The sequence below is a fragment of the Castor canadensis genome, chromosome 15 (genome assembly GCF_047511655.1).
Source record: "Castor canadensis chromosome 15, mCasCan1.hap1v2, whole genome shotgun sequence".
In the NCBI taxonomy this organism is placed as follows: Eukaryota; Metazoa; Chordata; class Mammalia; order Rodentia; family Castoridae; genus Castor; species Castor canadensis.
Window position 1 is genome coordinate 24,372,904 of NC_133400.1, and position 20,968 is coordinate 24,393,871.

Here is a 20,968-nt window from a genome sequence, read left to right on the forward strand (position 1 = left end):
GAAATGAAGAAGCCACAATTCTTGCAATTGAAACAGAATTATAAAAGAAATTAAAAGTTAAAGGGACTTCACTAGGGTGAAATAATAATATAAGTGAAATTATGAAAGTTAATTTCTGCAGTTTCTTGGGGAGGGTTGCATATTATGAATGTGATTTTGGGAATATTAATGGTTGTAGAATTCACTAGAATTCTCATATTTGAATTCAAACTTCAAATATTGGTCAACTTTGAGATAAATATTCATAAATATTTCAGTTCTTGGCAGTGATTACTTACCTGACTTTATTATGTGTTATGAAAATGGATCATGGTTGAGAGGAAAAAACTGAAAAACATTAGAATAACACATGATTATGCAAAATATTTTTCCCTGCATAAACAGTTGATATTCATGGTACTATTGATGTTGACAGTTACCAAAGATAGTAGCTAGAATACCCTCAGATGAATGTCTAGTACTGTGTGAGGACTTTCATTTTTCTTGTGTAGTATTTACAATAATTGCATAAATAATGTCTTAAGTTCTTGAGATTCAGTTTCCATAGGAATAAAATGTCATTAAATAACTTGCTCATGAGCATGTAGGTAATAGGAAGCAAAGATAAGGCTCTAAACTTTATTGCAAACACTACTCCTTTTTACATTCTTGGAGCTGCTATTAAGCTTATGTTCAGGGCATATAAGAGATATAAACTTTTTAGGACATAATTATTCTGCATTTAAATGTAACTTTGAAGAGTTTTATTGAGTTGATAAAATATAAAATGTCAGTTCATTGTCTTAGATGTGTTACACTTTTTTAGTCATTTCATTCTATTGACACTAGAGAGTACATATTTTCTTAATGAATAATGTATCAGTTCATTTGCCATAAAAGAATAAATGCAAAATGGTGTAACATGTAAGTCATTGATGCCATCACATCATTTGATTTTGGGGAAATTATGTTCCACTAGTAAAGTGATAGGCATTCCGTGGAATAGTATTCAAGTCATCCACGGTCAACCAAATTAGAATGTTTCAGAGTACCCATGGTGAGTAACTCAATTCAAAACTTGAGGTACAGCCAGGGGGGGTTAACCAACTTTAAATTTGTAACATGGCTATGACTAATTGGTGTGTGCTTTAGAAGTTACTTTCATATTTAACAAAAAATATGTGTTTGAAAACTTTGAAGATCTGAACTTAATCAATTGTCGAAAAGAGAAGTTTGATATACCAAACGCAAGTTTGTTTATTCAGATTCAAAAGTCAAACATTTAGTTTGCACATAAATATTCATTGCCACAGAAGCAAAATAAATAATTGGCCATCTCCAATGCATTCTGTATAATTTACAACAGATCAAAAGTTTATTAAATGGTAAAGTCAAAGTGAAACTGTATTACATTTATTGCAAGTGAAAATCATACCATGGCCCAAGCCAGCAATCAGCAATGCATCAATAGAACAACTAGATCTCTGTCTCTGTCTCTGTCACTGTGTGTGTGTGTGTGTGTGTGTGTCTGTGTATGAAATTTTTTTAACTTAAAGATTTAAGAATTAAGGATTATATATTGAGTTCTCTGCTATGGGAATTGACCTGGAAAAATCAGATTATCTACTTACATGAAAATTTTTATGAAAATGACAATATTAAAATGACTTGGACTAACCTTACCTAAGAATATTTCAAAGTTAATTTTAATAAACATAAAATTTATAAAATATATGAATCTTCATCTATAATTTTATTCCTTTTATGGTTGTTCCAGACCCCTTCTCAAAAAGTGATTTGGTTCTGGCCTTATGCTGAGTTTTAAATCTTCATTTTATGAAGTATTCATCCAAAAAAGTAACAGTTCAAAATGGGTCATGTCCTAACCAAGATAAACAGTGATCTAAATAATTGTTGCATACAATATTTTTCTCTGAAACAATAGATTTTATCAATAAAATAAGGCTTGCTTCATCAAAGAAAGCTCAATTTGTTCAGATACAGATGTTTCAAGCTAAATTCCAGAAAATGGTGTTTGAATAATAGCTTTTTTTTTTTTTTCTTTTTCAGTATTCAGGCACTTTCTATTTTTCCTTATTGAGTGGTCAGACTCCATAGCTGCCATTTGAAAACATCCTAGTTTAGGAATGTGGAAATGGATGAAATAAGGAAAAGTTGAGTTGCACGTTGAAATGAAATACCCTCAATGCTGATGTTATGTTTTCCTTCCCACAGGGAACCACAGTCAGATATCACGAGTGCCCGTTGCTATTAAAGTGCTGGATGTCAATGACAACGCCCCTGAATTCGCATCCGAATATGAGGCATTTTTATGTGAAAATGGAAAACCCGGCCAAGTAAATATCTCCATGTTGTTAATGCTGAATATGTTTGTATACAACTGTCTCATATTTAATTAGCTTGCTTGATAGTGTGCATTTGCATCATTTATGATCTTCAGAGTCACAGGCAAGAAACATCCCAATGGGAACAGAAAGGGGTTCTTTGTCTTCCTCAGATGTTAATTCTCTTCCTACCTAAGACCAAATGAACTCCTAAAAGTAGGGCAACCTGTTCCACCATGAACCCAGAGCCAAATCACTTTCTTAAAATATATTGGGATATCAATGATAACTGAGGAACTTCTTAGAGTGCTGGGACATGAATTTTAACCTTCAATTATAGGAAGCAAGTGCAACACTCATGGGGAGGTGATTTTTGTTTTATATCAGACATATGGACAATACATATAGCAGAAAACAAGAACACCAGTGACTTATCAGAGATTTCAGGAAGTAGATACTGAAACCTAGACAAATGTAGATATATTTATGTAAATATAAGATGAACAACATGTTTTAGATATGCATTTAAAGCACTTAAAATTTTTGTTGTGATGGGACAGTTTTTTTTATTTTTTTAACTTGCCACATATACCATAGATAAGAACAATGAAGACAGGAAAAAGAAAAAGAAAGCAAAACAGAAAGACAAAAAGATTAAAAGAAAACAGGAAAGAAGGAACAAATGAAGGGAAGGAGAAGGGAAGAAAGGAAAGGAGGAAAAGAGGGAAGGAGGGAAAAGGAGGGGGAAGAAGGAAAGGGAAGGAGGAAGAGTTAAACAAGAATAAAAACCAAAACAAGAATCTGTTCTACTCTGAATGTCAAAATGGAAATAGCCTATGTAAAGTTCTACAAAACCATAAATGTAATAGATTTATTTTAACAAGGTGCCAAAGTACTGTATGTTTAAGAAATTTATTATTTTTCAACTTCCTAATTTATTTCTGGATGGTGACATTTTAATTTAAATAAACAGCAGCTGACAGCATGACACTGGAGTTGTTAATCCAACTATTCTTGTGCTTCATGTGGGTGTTAGGAATTAAACTTACTATTTGCCAAGGAGCTTACCTGACAAGAGTCAGATTTTTTCCCCTAAAGAAAGGAATAGCACAGTAGAACTATGCTTATTTAATTATTACAAAAGGTGAGTATGTTACCTGCCCATAAAACAGTGGGCAATTTCCCCTAGACTACTCTCACATATCTAAACAATTGTTTTGTCTGTAGAAATATGACATCCCCTACACACAATAAAGGTAAAATTTTAAATAATGAAATTGCTTAATCTTTTAAGCATTTAGACATGTTGTTCTCATCAAAACATTCAGCTTTAGCAGTCATACACTTTTATTTTAATAATATTCTAACATTAGCATAAATGTTTCTTAACTTCAGCATGTGGAATTTCTGTCAATGATTCATATCTTTTGAACATCTTCATTTTTGATTCTTTGGGGATGGAGTGTGTGTGTATGTGCGTAGTATATATGTGTGTGTGTATATACACATATATCTGTAAATATCATTTAGCAAAGTTAGTGTGTTGAGTTGGCAGAGAGAATTTGATCAAAATATGGCAGATCAAATTCAAGTATATGGTTGTTGTGTGGACCAGAAAATTGCTAGGATATTGTAGCTAATAACAGACATAAGTTAAGCTATTTATCTGTCACATAGAATCTATGAAATACATTAGGATTTAAATTACACTTCATTGCTCATGCAGAACTCATCACACAAGTTCAGAGTGTCATTGACTCTCACATTCCAAAAACTCAATATTGGCTTCATATGTGATATTCCCAAGCACGTTTCTTGAGTCTCTAGTAATCTGAAAGTTTACTCCGTGTATTTTAACTACTATCAAAGTTTTAATGATTTCCCAGCAGTTATTCTTATCTTTAGGAAAAAAATACATTGTTTCTTCACTTTTTTTATTCAAGATCATAATAAAAGACTTGATTCTTTGTTTTATGGTTTTGCCAATGAAAATAAATGACTCATTAGTGAAGAAATGCTCATGGTTTGAGTGTGTCCACTGCACCATATTATCCTTTAATTTATACATGTTTAGTAGAGTTTATCAGTTATATGAAATGATCAATTTTGGACTGTTGAGCTTTGCTTTTGGACATATGGCTCACTGCTTGAGGCATATACCTTTGTTTAGAGAATTTTCTTAAATTATTTGAACCCTTGGTGTCTGCCAGAATTCCTATTTCATGCCTTATGTCATTCCTAGGTCATTTTTAATGCTCTAATTTTTATATTTAATGTTTTCCCAAATACATATCTGTCACCCATATAACATAGTGTTTACTTGCAAACGATTGACATATATATGTTTTAATCACCTCTTGTAATAACACACAAATGGCTGACTCATTTTGGAATTAAAATATTTTTTCTCATATGATCACACTGTCATGAAAAATAAATATTAAAAACTGAATTAGCTTTAAATTCATAATTATCTCAATATTTTCAGCAATTAATGTTGGCATTACAACAGCCTCAGAAAAGTAATGCAAGTGAAATTCAAGTGTATTGTTTGCCTGGAAGCTTGGGTTTCAGGCTAAACTCAAAAGGAATCACCTTCCTGGGAGATGCTGCAGCTCTTTAGCAATAATCAAGAGCAAGCCACTAAAAACACCCCATCTGTATAAAATCACTGGACTCTGAGGGACTATGTAAAGAGGTTTTAAAACATCTTACAAAATGAAAACCAGCATCAGTACAAACATAGAGGATCTATTGCAACTTACTCTTTCTCACATAATTTGACTCATCTAAACTCAGAGTTTAAAAGATGAAACAAAGGAGGCCCCTTTTCTTATCTGCATAATAACCTGTGTTAGAAGAGGTACAGGTACACATTGAAACACAATTTGAAAGCATAAATGGAAATTATACCTGCTTCTACCACGTTATGGTCTTAAGTAAAAGGTGACTTTTCAAAGAGTATCAATGACTGCCACAGGAAAATTGAGGTCACAGACTATTACATAAAATCAACCTGAATCCCTTTTGACTAGAATCCTTTTAAATAATTCTTCAGTTACATAATTAAAGAATAGTATTTTCTGATTGCTAGTTCCTTTATTTTAAAACAAAATCTAATAGTTACAGGTTGAGTTGTATTAAGTCAAAAGACATCAGATGGTGTGCGCGTGTAGGCTCCAATGAAGGTACGATATGGTCTTCTACAGATTACTTGACTCTCAGTTTAATAGAATAGATAAAAAAGACACATTTCACCCATACCTCTCTCATATGCTAGGCAATAATGAGGGTTATACACTTCAGGTTAAAAATATTAGAAAGAAAAATGTATGTCTGTCAGTTCACATTTCTGTTAGGGTAGTAGGAGTTTGTCATAGAGTATTGACTATATACCAAGTACATGTTAGGGCTTTGCTAGATACTGAGAACTTAGTGGCATACAACACCTAAAAATCAGCATTATTTCAACACAGAATATTCTCTCTGGAAAATATGTCTTTAAATTAGAAATGAAAAATTTACAGTAAAATCCTCTGAATAGAAAAAGGAGGCTGAAGGGATGTTGGGAGATGGAGCTATCTCATGAAAAGAGTACTTTAATGTAGGACAAATCCCAACAGGGACAGAAAACATCTACTGAGTACTAGAAAAGAGTCAACGGGGCATAAAGCAGGTTGTGTGTGAAGAGAAAGGTAATCTGGTCTGACAGGTGAAGGAACAGGTAACAAACATGTTCTTTCAGTATGTTTAACCACACCACATCCAAAACCGAACATGAAAGAGCAATACAGACCTTTGGTGACCAGTGTTGGCTAAAGATCCTTTCCATAACCTCTTTGTGCATTCTATCTCTTTAAAAGGATTTTATCTCAGATGCTAATATCTTATGTAGCATACACACATTAAGAATATCTTGCTTCAAATGGTTCATCATCACAGGAACTGAGCTGAGTTCTGTCTCTCTAGGTGTGAGTCAAAGCCAATCGTTAAGTCTCAGAAACTGCTCATTGTCTGAAAGTTAGCTAGGTAAAAAACTGCTAGAACTTTTCGTTCTTTTAAGAAAAAGCTTCCTCAAAACTATGAAAAAATCTAGTACACTATAATTTAAGCTTCAACACCATCTATATGATATCTGCTGTTTAATGTTGAGTAATTATGTCTGTGTTTAAAAAAAAGTAAAAGAAAAACAAATCAAAACCTTTTCATTTTCTTCCATGAATCTCATCTTTCTATTTCTGAAGCAATAAGAAGTTTATTTACTATGAGAATATCATGTTCACAAAGATATACAGTAACCCATATTTCTGGATGATATATATCTAGTCCATACTTGGCTCATAAAGGATATTAACAAAATATTTGATGTATGTTTCTAATTCACTTCATAAAGCATTGACAAATATTTTGTAGGTCAATTTATCAGATATTACTGTTAGAAACACTTGTTTTATTCCCAGACCCACAGCATACATGCTAACCTCTGGATGAAAAATTGTTCATTTATTTATTGAACAATATTTATTATGTATCTACAAGATGCCAATTATTATAATATGATCTGGGGAAGCTATGAAAGGATAAAAAATATTCTTATGAAGCTTAATGAGGAGTAGATTATAAAGAATTTAGCATGAAAAATAATATAATTTAAATTTTAAAAACTGGGTATAAATATACATTAAAATAACTAACCTGAGGAGAACAAAAAAAGCTTAGGAATTAATAGTGTTGCCAGAGAAAATTACATTTCAAGTGGATGTCATTTAAGCTGAAACTGGAAAAATGAAAAAGGACTAGGCATGAAAGTGCTTCTAACCAGGAGCATGAACATGTATGCACACCTGAAGGGAGAAAGACCTCCACTTGAAGAATTGAAGACATCTCTGTCTAGACTGTAATAAGCAAGAATGAGATTGGACAGAAAGTTTCCCGTTTGAATAAAATCTGTACACACCACATACACATAAATAAATGCTAAAGCAGGAAGAGCAGTTAGGAAGCTTTCTAACTGCAAAAAATATGGGTAGTTTGGTCTCAGGAGTCAGCAATGCAGAGGAAGAGATGCAATTGAGAATGTCACTTGTTTACATACATGAAAAATATAAAACTGGTATATAATCTACATCACTACAAACTTGGTGTTTGTAACCACATTTCACAGACATGGAAGCTGGAGCTGATAAAAGAGTATGGCTTTTTCCTAAGGCCATAAAAAGTGGCAAAAATGTGCCTCAAAGTCAGCTCTTGAAGGTACCACTTTCCAGGCTCTCTGAATACTTCTCAAGGAAGAAAACTTTGAAATTGCATTGCCTGTATGACACAGAAAAACAAACATGAGTATAAGATTCTGATCAAAGGTGAGAACTGGTTCTAAAGAAAAAGTAACTCACGTCATCAATAGCATTCTTTACTGAAGAGCATTTCCTGAAACCTTAGATAAAAAGAAATAAAGCTTCATGAGAAAAGTAAAGATAATTATCCCTTGATAAACACAGAAATGAATCGGCTTTTGACTTTATATTTTAGTTTCCTTGGGTCTTTTTCTAATAAATATGAAACAATAAAATGAAATTATGGCATTTCATAACACTCGTGAAGCAATAAATATAAGAGATTTAATTTTAAGTTTCCTGCCAGCAGGCATCTTTCATGATCTATCTGCATACACAAGAAGGAGACAGGATTGATTTTAAAACAGATGAAATAAAAAATCTCAAAAAAAATTTATGAAATACTATTTTCACTTTATTTTTGGGTGGAATAAGAATATGATAAATTAATGGAATGCAAAAAAAGTAACAATATTTGAAGAAACCATATATTGCAAAACATCATCGCAAAAAGTATCATTAATAGAAACATGACTTCCAGAGCATAATTTTGACAAAAGAACAGAGCATAGGTGAAAAAATATAATTGAATGGTATGGAGTAGAGTGGTATAAATGTGAGTCATACCTTTAATATTTACCAGTTTTTTTGACTTGTAGTCACAAAATAGATCAACAGATAGATATAATATATAGGTATGCATATATTTACAATCCAAATCAATACATGTAGTTACTAGTAATTGTAGGTTTGGGCATACATAATTTGAAAAATCTGAAATCCAAGCTGCTTCAAAACCAAAAAAAAATTTTGAGAACAAACATGATGTCACAACTGGAAATTTTCACACATGACCTCAGGTAACTGTTCACTTTCAAAACATAGGCAACTGATTATGTCCTGTATGAATGACCTTCAGCTTCTGTATATAGGTATATATGAAAAATAAATGGATTCCAAGTTTAGACTTGTGTCTCACTTCCAAGATATCTCACTACATCTATGTAAATATTCCCAAATTTGAAAAAAAATCTGCAAATTTGCCATACTTCTTGTTTCAAACATTTTAGATAAGGGTTCTCAATCTGTAGATATGAAGTATCAAATCCTAAAAAGCAAAATATACTTGATTAGTATTGTGTTTGTTAGTTTTGTTCTTATTGTTATGTCTTTGGGGGCTGGTTTGGAGCAGCACACTATAAATGATTCCAAAATGGGTTAATAAAATAGAGGACAATCTATCATTCTGTAGCCAATAACTCCTTCCTCTGATCATTTCCAACTGTTTTTTTGTCAAGGGTGAAGGAAGGAAGCATAATTTTATCATTTTATCCTTTCCCGTAAGAATCTGTGAGATTTTTGTTTTTATCTTTTCACATTGGCTGGAACATGTAGGAGAATATAATATTTAAATCTTTTTAGAACTGTTTGTGTAGTCCCTGTAAAGCATCAGCTGAACATCTTGTGTGATTACAAACACTACATATTTTTTTCCTGGTCCCCAGTCTGGTTGAGTTTGATGATCCACAGAGAAAATGGTATAAATGATCATTTGAAAATCTTAGGATATTACATACTGATCTATTCTTATTTTATTTTTCATCTGTAAACAACTAGATAAGAAATTTGGATGGGAGACAAGTAGACACAAGGGTATGCACATCCATTCGTTCATAGAAGTCAGGATGAGGAATATAATTTTGAGTAAAATCATATTGTCTTTATGTAGCAAGAAGTTTCAAGCCTAGGCTTTTGTGCTAAGCACATAAGTTGTACTCAATGTTGTACTAGAGGATTGTTATATTATTGAAAATGCAGAGGAATTAATGATTGCAATGCTGTAACCAACAAGGTATGTAGATACAATACCTTCATTTAAAGGTTGAAAATGCCTTCCAGATCTTTAAGACTCTGATGAAGTATTACAGGCTAGCATTTTTAAAAGTGAAATTCTGAGAATTTCTGAGAAAAATTCATACTATATCCTATCAATCCACAGTGTTGTTTGGTGTGTGGGTTGTGTATATGTGTGTATGTATTTCCCTAATAAGTTAAAGAAATACTGAATTAAACAAATTTAAACAGAATTATCTTCTGTTCATTTTGTTTAACTACAATTTTTCTGAGTTTATAAATACATACGAGTCTCCAACAGCATTTTATAGTAATTGGCCTTCACCACACTTATTTGGTTATAAAAATCATTCAGATTTCATGCTAAGGATATATAGAAATCTTGGACAATGGATACAGTTGTAAAATGTTGCTTTTGAACAACAAACACTAGGACACATTTCGTCTTAGATAACAATGTCTGTAATTATAAGGAGACATTGGGATATATTCCTGTCAAGTAATAAGATGGAACATGGAGAAAAGATTGAAAAGCAGTTGAGACTTCTGAGCTATTCTGAAAACTATGGTTTTTACTTTACTAATGAATGTAACTGTAGAAGGACTTATGAAAAAGGTAATAGAAGAATTGGTTTATTTTTAATATTGATGAATTAAGTTGTGTGCAAAACATGAGATATGCTCGGCAAAAATAAAAAATAAAAAAAAAGAAACTGGAAAATACAAACAGGCATATCATTCAAAAAACCTTGCTTTGTATTTATTTACTTCAATTTATTGTCAGCAAAGATGAGAAGGATGAAACAAACAAACAAAAACCAGCACTGAAAAAATTGTTGAAATTCTACAGTGAGTTATGAAGGCAAAAGTCCTAAATATCTACCCAGTAGACTGAGAAATTCATGTACTCTGTAAAAGAGACATAGAACCTTATCTGCATCCTTCTGCTGTATTTTCTATAGGTCACACCTCTAAGATACATGTTCTATATAGCACTCTAACACATTTAGGAAAAGGTGTTCATGAAAAAACAAAATAGGGTCATGGGAAAAACACTGTGAATGGAAAGAAAAAGACAAATCTTATTTGAGACTACACTGTCATGTAAAGTATACCAAACATTGTGGTAATATCATTTAGATGGATATGACTGGTAATTATATTTAAAATATACACTTTTGAAATAATTAGGGATAATTGGGTCATTGCAAGATTATGATACAATTTCTCAAATACATCTATTTTTATCTTTTCTCAATCATGAGTGTTACAACTTGATTTTTCCTTTTATGCATATTTTTTATTTTTAAAAACCCCTCTTTTAGGAATTAGTTTTCATCCTTTTTTGTTTTGTTTTATTTGTTTTTTGATACTATATATTCTGATAATAGTCATGGACTTCTTCCTAATTTAAATGTATATATAGATGTCTTCAAATAATTTCACTGTCAATTGATGAATCTCACTTGTGGATCATTCATTCCATCCTGAGGTGAAGACTGCTTCTCTAAGACATAAGCAGTAGTTTTTTAAAGAAGATATTAATAATCAGAAATTAACTGCCAGTAGTAGAAGAACTGAGGGAAAATTAACAGCAAGTATGCTCTCTCACATTTGACACTTTCTGATTCACATATCAACAGGAGAATTTCAAGAAAATAAAAATTAGGTTTTACCTAAGTAAGTGACAGTGTGCTTCGGTTTCAGACATCCGGTTCACTATTGTTGCCAAGTCTTCCTATAAAATACACATGCATTTCTGAAGCCTTGATAAAAATCCCAAAAGTTGCAACATATTAGCCTTCTCTCACCTTTCTACACTTAGAACTATGAATTCTAACTTCTTATTTGGTTGTGAATTTACTAATCATAATCTATAGGAAACCATTATACTACTAAAACACAGGACACGAGCAATATGGATAGATGAGTAATATTCACAAAGTTTCCAAAGTATTAGAAGCCCAAGCTGAATTTAACTGAAATACATGCAGGGATGTGTGAACATCAGCAAGATTTTGAGGCAACCCGACTTACTGGGGAGGAGAGACTTAGAAAATTTGTAATCAGACATATCTAGGATAAGACATTATACATTATGTCTTTGATTCTCTATTGTGCTGATTAGTCTTTTAATGCTTACATCTTAAAGCATTTTGAGGATTCCTAATGATGTAAAAATATCCCTGTCATCATTTGTTTATTAATCTATCAATTAATTCATGTAGTCAATGCTTTCTAAACATTTTCCACATGCCAGACGTTGTTCTAATAGCAGTGAGGTAGAGAGACTCTCACAGATTATTATGCTTGGCACCTAAGAATAAATCAATAAATCACAAGCAATATTCTAATAGACCCCATGATATTAGTATATTTGTTAACAGAGCACGTCACTAGAAATGTGTTGTTTGCTGACTGCTTGCCTTTTTGAAAGTTAATAATGGCAGTGATACTCTACTATTGCTAAGTACTCTTCTTAATGTATACCAATCCAAAATAAAATCTAATAACGATAAAACAATGATTTGGATTTAGAATTATGACATATATATACAAATATGTGTTTTGGCAGAACTGGGGTTTGAACTCAGGGCCTCATGCTTGTTAGGCAGGCACTTGAGCCACTCTGCCAAGATTTAGAATTATGGATAAACCATGAATAATGTTTTCTTAAGAGTAGGAATTAAACTATGGTACATAATTTTCAATTTCTTTTTCAGCTTCATGCCTTAGAAACATTATTTATTTCAAATACATGGTCTCATGAATATTCTTCTCCCACTGAAATTCAAACATGGCCCTGAAATTCATGTCCTCATAACAACATCCCAGATATGATTTGCTTTGTTTTGGTAGGAATATATCTGTATCTGTTGTTCTCAGATTATCTTGAAGTTGAATAAATTGCACAATAAAGTATTTTCAGTTGCATTCTAACTTTATAGGTAGAAAAATAAATATTTAAACTGAAAGTTGTATTCATATTCCTAAACAGTTATAACATAACTTTTATGTTATTTACATTAAATAGTTGTCTAATTATTTTAATAATCAACAGAGGTTATAATAGCCATCTGTGGGAAATTACCTGAGTAATTTCCATTTGCCATCTATTCAGTAGGCTTGTATAATATACCTCTGTGGAGGTGTACTTCTTTAAAGAAGTATATTCTTTTCCTTCTAATTCAAGCTAAGATTATCCAAATGTTATTACATCAGTAGAAATTTCACTTTTCTTAATGTGGGTATCTTAATGCATTTTAATGGCACAAAGTCATTCAACTGATCTCCAGGCATCACTTTTATACAAAATGCCCAGGCAATGGCCATCTACATTAAAACAAAATGAAATGTCAGGGTTGACCCTAAATCTTGCACAGCCAGTTTATTGGATAGTTGAATGATTTAAAGACTCACCATTTTAACTACTTTCTTCCCAATAATCATGCACTAAATTTACTTGAGTTAGATAATACAAACTCTCTTAATGGATAATGATAAGGAACTGTGAATATCAATCTTTTTTCTCAACTCAAAATAATGGTTTTCAGGCTTGAATATGTGCCAGAATCATACAAAACTTGTGCAGATTGCTAGGCCCTAATGCAAGAATTTCTAGTTCAATAATTTTGAGGGTAAGACTCAAAAATTACTATGTCCTGACTGACATAGTGGGAAAAAAACATATTTGACATGTGTGATGTTTACACCCAATTTGTGAAATGTGGCATGACAAGTAGTTACATGCTTTTACTATATACCAGCTAAATTATTGAATGATTTTTGCTTTTAGTTATGGTGTCTTAGCTTATCAACTAACTCTCTTGTAGGTATATTCAATATCATATAAGAACCTTTTCCAGGCAGATTACTTAAAACTACTATGAATGGTCTTTGTCCATTAGGTATACTATAGTAATCTATTTAATTATGATCAATCTCCACTCCAGAGTACCAAGAAATCTTCTGTATACTTGTCCTATACTTCACACTCAATCATATGCTCCATGAGTTATTTCTTCAACAGTTAGATTTGGGACTAGAAGTTCTATAAAGACAAGACTGGGAAAATGGGAGAGAAGCTGCTATATCTACTCACTAGAAGACTCTTCTCATTCCCTTGTCATTTTACTTTCCTTTTCTTTCTTTCCTTCTTCCCTCCCTCCTTCCTCCCTTCCCTCCCTCCCTCTTTCCTTCCCTCTCTCCCTCCTTTTCTCCCTCCTCCTTTCTTCCTGCTTTCCTTCTTTCCTTCCTTCTTTTCCCTTCCTTCCTTCCCTCCCTCCCTCCACCCTTCCCTCCCTGCCTTCCTCCCTCCCTCCCTTCTTTCCTTTCATCTTCTCTTTCTCTTTCTTTCTTCCTTCATTTGTAATAATGAGGTTTGAACTCAGGGGATCATACTTTAGAGGCAAGTGCTCTACCCCTTGAGCCACATACCCCACCCTATTTGTTTTAGTTTCATTTTAAAGATAGAGTCTTGCATTTTTGCACAGACTGATATTGTCCTACTATCCTCCTATTTTGACTCCCCACACATCTGAGACTATAGGCATGTACCACCACTTAAGGCTTGTTTTTGAGATAGTGTATTGTTAGCATTGTTCCCCAGGCTGGTCTCCCATCTCAACTTTCTGTGCAGCTGGGAATATAAGAGTCCATCATCATGCCAGTCTTCATGTACTAACATGCACATCCTGCACAGTTGTTCCTAAGTGGTCAGATCTTTTTTGTTGTTGCTAAATACTTGTACAGTCATGCTGTCTGAAGGAGCTATCTATGTTTCTAACCTATATTCCTGATTTTCATGAAAGCATAACCCCAGGGCATCTCTTTGAACATAAATGTCAAGGCAAATGTGCTATGTGGTTAGCTGTAGTAAATACAATTCAATTCTCTTCTAATCTGATAGCATTGTGTTTCTGTTTGTGTAATACCAGAGATGTTCCACTTATCAAAGTGCCATCTCATCAATAACTGGCAATGTCCCTAATAAAACAGCAACAGCAACAATGACTATGACTAACATTTCACTGAACATTTAGTAAGAATGAGACTCTGGAACAAAATGTTTACATCAATAGTCAAGAGAATTCTATGAGAAAGCATACTCTTGGCATTTTAGGCACTAAAGGAAAGTGGGTTTCAGAAAGAGCAAAGGAACCAACTCCCTCAATCTTATACTAAAAGTAAGGAGTAAAACTGAGAGTTCAATAGGGGCAGTTTAATTTCAAATTCTTTTCTTATAATGACTACCTCACTCTCTTAACCATAAGTTATATTTTTTGCATTTTGTTCTATGTTGTGACTCAAATTAATTACAATTATAGTAAGCATGAGACATTTTAACTAGACAAGGTTCTTAAAAAATTCAAACACAAAGTAATATATGCTACATTTAAAAAATCGAGAAATGGAACTTAAAAGAAATTATAGCAATCCTAAATTTCATGCATTGCCAATCATATGCTATGTACTTGATATAATGCAAAATACCAACATTGTTAAAAGTTTGGAAATTGTGGTTCACATGTTTGTTTAGATCATAAGCTATAAGACAATGTGATTCTTTCACAAAATGAATTATTTTCTCTTTAATGAAATTTGTGTAGTGCAATGGGACATAAATGTTTAAACAGACAAATATAGAATCATTTTTATACTAAATCTGTTATCACATTGGTGGCTATGCTTCTTTGACATTTCTTATAGGAATTATATGGTAGTTATTTCCAATAGAAGGTTAAACTATACTTTATGTTAGTTTTTATCTTATGTTTCATATTGAAGTGCTAAATATCTTGGAATCATAAATAAGAATCAAGATTATTCTTTGACATCCCAAGTAGCAACTTAGCATTAAGTTAGTGAAGTTTTGCAAATGAAACAAGCACATTCAATAGGCACTGATTCCAAAAATCTGTATCTACCCAAACAGTTCTCTGAACAGTGGTAATTCTTCTAATCCCTGTAAATTATTCATCTCAGGGTACACTCCAAAGCATTGTTTGCATATGCTATCCACTAGCTTTAAAAACAGTATTCATTATTGGGATGGAACAGATGCAGCTCATCAGAAAGGTTTGTTGCAGCGATGTTTGTGCCGAGGAACATTCTATTTGGCAAACACTTGTAATCTGATGAGTAAAATGAAAGAAGAATTGTGAGGATTCATGATTTAAGTCCTTTACCTCCAACATCCTCCAAAGAGCCACACTGTTGTCACTGTAACAATTCCAAATCTCATTCTAGATGCCCGTAAATACTCAAATTGGAAAGAAACCTGTAATTGCCCAGTGGAATTTTCAAATATACTTAACTTTGCTATTTCAAGCCACAGACACCAAATGGACATGAAGGTAATGTTCTTAATTTTCATCAACTTATCAAAGCTGTGGTTTTATAGTGATGATTTTTTCTTCTACTTCTTGGCACAAACCATCCATAACAATTTAGAAAGCTGAAAGCTAAGAGTTTTTGGGCCAAAAAATCACACCACCGAAGGGATATCATTAAGATTTTAAAGACAATAGGAGTCCTCTGATGTAATCAGAAATGCTGATGTTAATTTTATGTTACAGGTTATTCAAACAGTAAGTGCAATGGACAAAGATGATCCCAAAAATGGACATTATTTCTTATACAGTCTTCTCCCAGAAATGGTCAACAATCCAAATTTCACCATCAAGAAAAATGAAGGTAAATATATTAGCTTTATGACATAGGGTAGAATGTAATTTGGAATGTGGTGTTCAGTTTTATAATATAATCAAAAAATATCATTAAACTAATTTTTTTCTTCACCCCTAAGTGGTTGAAATTCAGTTTATCAGCCTAATAGCATGGTAATTACATCACTTCCACTTGCCAATATTGAAACAATAGATAAGAAAAATTGTTAATGTGAAAGTTAATTTTATCCCAGGGAATACCTGAATCACCTTACTTGAAAAATTGAAAAGAGTAGGCTTTAACTCCTGTGAAAGCTTCCAGGAACTTTGAGATACTGAGATATCTGTCAGAGGAGGAACTGGCTTGCACTTTGCAGTTGTTAAGTTTTAATTGAATGTTTACAAAGTCTTTAGGGAATGTCTATTCTAATTTTGCCTGTTTTTTGGTACATATTAGACATATTTGTTTTAAGCCTGTACCAACTTTAATAACAGCAATTAGATCAGAAAATCCTTCTTGAAGGACACTTCTTATCAGTATTATTTTGGCGCTAAAATAAACTAATTTTATTGTTAAGCCTTTCACTCACAGAGAATATTTAATCCATTTCATTAGCTCTTAGTGAACTCAGTTTGGATAACCATTTCCTTTAACTATGTTCTATTGCATATGAAGGACAAATTAGGTTTTTTTTTTAAGTTTAGCTTATATACACAATAATGTTTCCTAAACTGCTATATGTTTAACAAGGAATTTTATATTTATTCTTATTCTAATGTATTTGTTTTAGTTTTAGCTGCTTTAAAATGATTACAAAATATAAGTATTCTTTCATACTGTATTCTGTCAACTTAATTTTTGAATGATTGACATACAAGCTATACTCAACTAGGAATATCAAATTCAGTTCATGATATCTGTTTTATTTCCTAAATCTGTTTAAAGGAGGCAGTGAATTTTGATGAAACTTCCTTCATGAAATAAAATGATATTTTTGGGTGGGTGTTAAATATATTATGGCCTTACCTTTTATCATATGCTACTTAATTCTTTGTGACTGCTTTGATAAATGTATATGCAGTACAGAAAAGAAAATTAAAAAGTCATTATGCAGATATTACTCACTTAGCTTTGCTTCCACTACTATAAACTATAAAGAAACACAATCCTGTTATCTCTCCTCAAAAATGCAGTACTCACCTGTTTGTCATCCCTAAGTAGGAAATTTAATCCCAGAAAATTGCTTTTGTTCCTATATTAATTCTGTGAAGATTTCCCTTTCATGAATATATCTTTGGCATGAATATATCTAAGATACCCACCTCCCATCAGAAACTCCAAACTGAGCTAAAAGTCTGTGTGTAAGTGTGGTCCATATTTATTTTGATTGTGAGCTAATCAGCATCTGGAATTATTTTTACATACAAAATATCCTACATTTAAAACTCTCCATGAAGAAATGTTTTCTCACTGTAAATATTCAAAGAGTTTTGGTGTCTTTAGTCCATCCTATAGTTTCAAGATATGCTTCATATATTTGTGACTCTGGAAGGCATTAAACAAGTGTTGGGTGAAAAAAAAAGTTTTATTGGGTCACAAGGAAAGTGTAATTTTCATCTACACCTGAAATTACTTAATATTTTAATAAGAATTCATCCCATAATGAGTGAATTTCATGTCCTTTTTTCAAATTTAGACTTAGTAGACGCAAAAAGTTGGTAAGTATATAAACCTTCTTTCTGTGAAATTGTACATTTCAATAAATCCTGAAGTAGAATATATAAATTCTATTGTGAATACTTGTTTTATTTTGACTCAACAAAAAAACCGAATAGGTTTTTTTTTTAGTTTTCTAATTTTTTAAAATGTTATGCATTACAAAATGAGTCAGGCTAGAAAGGACATTCTCTGTCATGATTATTTATTTTAAATTTTGTATTCATCTGTTTTGCAACGAGTGGCCATATAATTTATTATTCCAACTGTAACAATTTTTTAAAAGTGAAAGGGGTTGCTGTTAATATTTATGTCTGGAAAACACCATAAACCAGGACTGTCTTGTAAGAAAATAGGACATATGTTCTCTGAGAATTTGGATTTAGGATCCAAACATTCAACATCTTCTCATAGAATAAATCATGACCCCTACAGGTATTTGGAATAGAGATGTAAAGTTTATACACTATGTTCCATTACCTAGATCAGAAATTCGTGAGTTTTACTCTATAGACCACTAATTCTTTGCTGTCAGGATACTTACTATGAAAATGGAAGAAACTAATTGTATTTTCTTAATAGGCAGAAACAATTAAAGAAATGGAAAAGGTTTATCAAACTTAAACTATTATCATAGATAGATAGATGATAGCTAGATAGATAGCTAGATAGCTAGATGATAGATAAACAGTTTGCCAGATATCCTGTGGGCCTGTTCCTAGTTCATGGTTAATGATGGGAGATCATAAAAACAACTGAAAAACTCAATATATTTATTTTAATCTATGATATTGGGAATAGGAAGAGATAAAGTCAAATAATCATATTTGAAATGGACTTTAAAATAGTCAGTAGCTAATATTCTCCACTGAGGTCATCATGAATTACAAGTTCCCACCCACCAGAACAATGTTAAGATTTTGTGATGACCAATATACTTAAATCTGTAATTGCTGAGTGGGTTATTCTCCCACCTAACTTGATCTTCAGTGAGGCTGTTTCAGTATTTGACATTTTCTGAGGAACTTGCAGCCATGCCTTTCAACCCAAAATTATTGTGATTTTCCTTATATTATAGATTGATCCTGATGTGATTTTCATCCTACTAATTCATAATCAAAGACAAGATGAGATAGAAATGAGCTGTCTCTTACAGCCTACACACTTGAATGATTTCACAAACAACTCTCTACTAAATATATGAGAATCATATTCCTGCCATAATAGGAAGGCAATTTCCAACCTGAAGAATGGTAAAATGAAAGGTCAAAAATTGACAGGCATTTGTATCACATGTACACAATAACAACAAACATAGTATCTTGAATTTTCTAATTAAAAAGCCCAGACACTGGTTTCTTCATCTTCCAGTTGGGTGAATTTACAAAGAGTTTTGCTGACCACATTTCACTGTTCACTTTTATTCTAACTGTGGAAATGGAAAAATACCCAACAATTCAATATAAGAAGACAGGGAAGATAAGTGGACCTTTTACAAATACTGAAATATCTTGCTTTCAGGAAATTTGAGGTCTATAGAAACCTTCTCTTCTCCAGCCTGCACAATGTTGGTAAAATATTTGATTGGAATTGCCAGAGAACAGTCTGGTCAAATGGGAGTTTTTAGGGTTTATTCTGAAATGTTTGAATCATGTGTGTTGAGAAATGAGGGAAAACCTGAAGCTGAGCTCTCAGAGCGAGTGGGAGGGAGAGAACACACAGTAGTCTTGAACTTATTTATTACCTTGTTGTGCTTAGGAAATGCAGAAAAAGATCTATAGAATCTAATGACACTAAGTTTTTCTTTTTGATATTAGCTAGTTAAATGAAATTTTATTGTTAAGAATCTCACTTATGGACTGGTGAAATATCTCAGTGCTGGAGTGCTTAACTGTCATGCACGAGGGTCCTAGGTTTAACAACCAGCATTGTAAAAGTAAATAAATAAATGAATAAATAAATAAGAGACTCAGTGTAAAGGAGAACTTTTGATAATTATTCTAAATAACATAGATGGAGATTAGAACTTTAGAATAAACAGGCTTGTGTTATCTCAATGTCTATAACAGTTACTTTTCAGGGTATAATTCGTGATTTGTCTTAAAAATTTCCATCTAAACTGAATATCCTACTTGACGTCTATCTGTATTACATCCTTTTATTCAGTAGCAGAATCCCTGGCAAGAACACTCATAGTATAAGCAAATTATTATATGTTTCAATTTCCTTCCCTGTAATATCAAGATAAAAATACTTAGCTGTGTCTGAGTTGTGCTGTGATGGACATGTGTAAACCAGGACTGAGATATTTTCACACATAGAAAAGTATTACAAGCTGATAAATGGCAGTTTTTTAAAAAATAAACCCAGTAACTATAACTTGTATTTATTTAGTTTTGGGGCACTACTAAGATTTGAACTCAGGGCCTTGCATTTGATAGGTGCTCTACCACTTAAGCCATTCTGCCGTCCCTTTTGGGTTCAGTTGTTTTTCAGATAGTGTCTCATGCCTTTTCTCTGGGTTGGGCCAGCTTCAGACAGTAATCCTTCTACCTCTCCCTCCTGAGTAGCTGGGACCACAGGCATGTGCCACCCAGTCTGGCTTGTTTTGAAATAGTCTTACTAACTTTTCCTCAGCTGGCTTTAAATATCAATCCTCACCTCTTCTCCTCTCGTGTAGTTGATATTACAGGCATGCACCACCATGCCTGGCAATTCTTAAATTCTCATATTACATTACATTTTCTCTGGCATATCATCTTCAAGCAGGTGTCTTTTAATTTTTACTCTACACATGTTTTTAATGTTAAGGAGTAAATTTGAAATGGTTCTCATCAATATTTCGGAAGACAATGATACAAGAAATCAATCGGTACAATACCGCAATGTATTATAGTCTAAACGGCATTATAATAGAAAGTCTAAGGATAAAAAGCAGGGTGAAGTCAAAGACAACAGTGAAATGGCCCAATGGAGTGGCTCAAGTGATATAGAACCTGCCTAGCAAGCATAAGGCCCTGAGTTCAAATTTTATTTCAATAAATAAATTTTTAATTTTATTTTCTATATCTC

At 32.5% G+C, this 20,968-nt stretch overlaps 1 protein-coding gene across 4 annotated transcripts in view; it reads left to right on the forward strand.

Moving 5' to 3' along the window:
- Positions 1-20,968, forward strand: part of Cdh8 (cadherin 8) — a 346,818-nt gene that overhangs the window by 269,512 nt on the left and 56,338 nt on the right. For all 4 annotated transcript variants that reach the window (XR_012441939.1, XM_074055914.1, XM_074055912.1 and 1 more), the window contains 2 exons: positions 2,215-2,336; positions 16,090-16,207. Coding sequence is in view for 3 of the 4 variants with exons in the window: in XM_074055914.1 (XP_073912015.1) it covers positions 2,215-2,336; positions 16,090-16,207 (240 nt within the window). In the remaining variant the exon portion in view is untranslated. The remainder of the gene's footprint in view (positions 1-2,214; positions 2,337-16,089; positions 16,208-20,968) is intronic.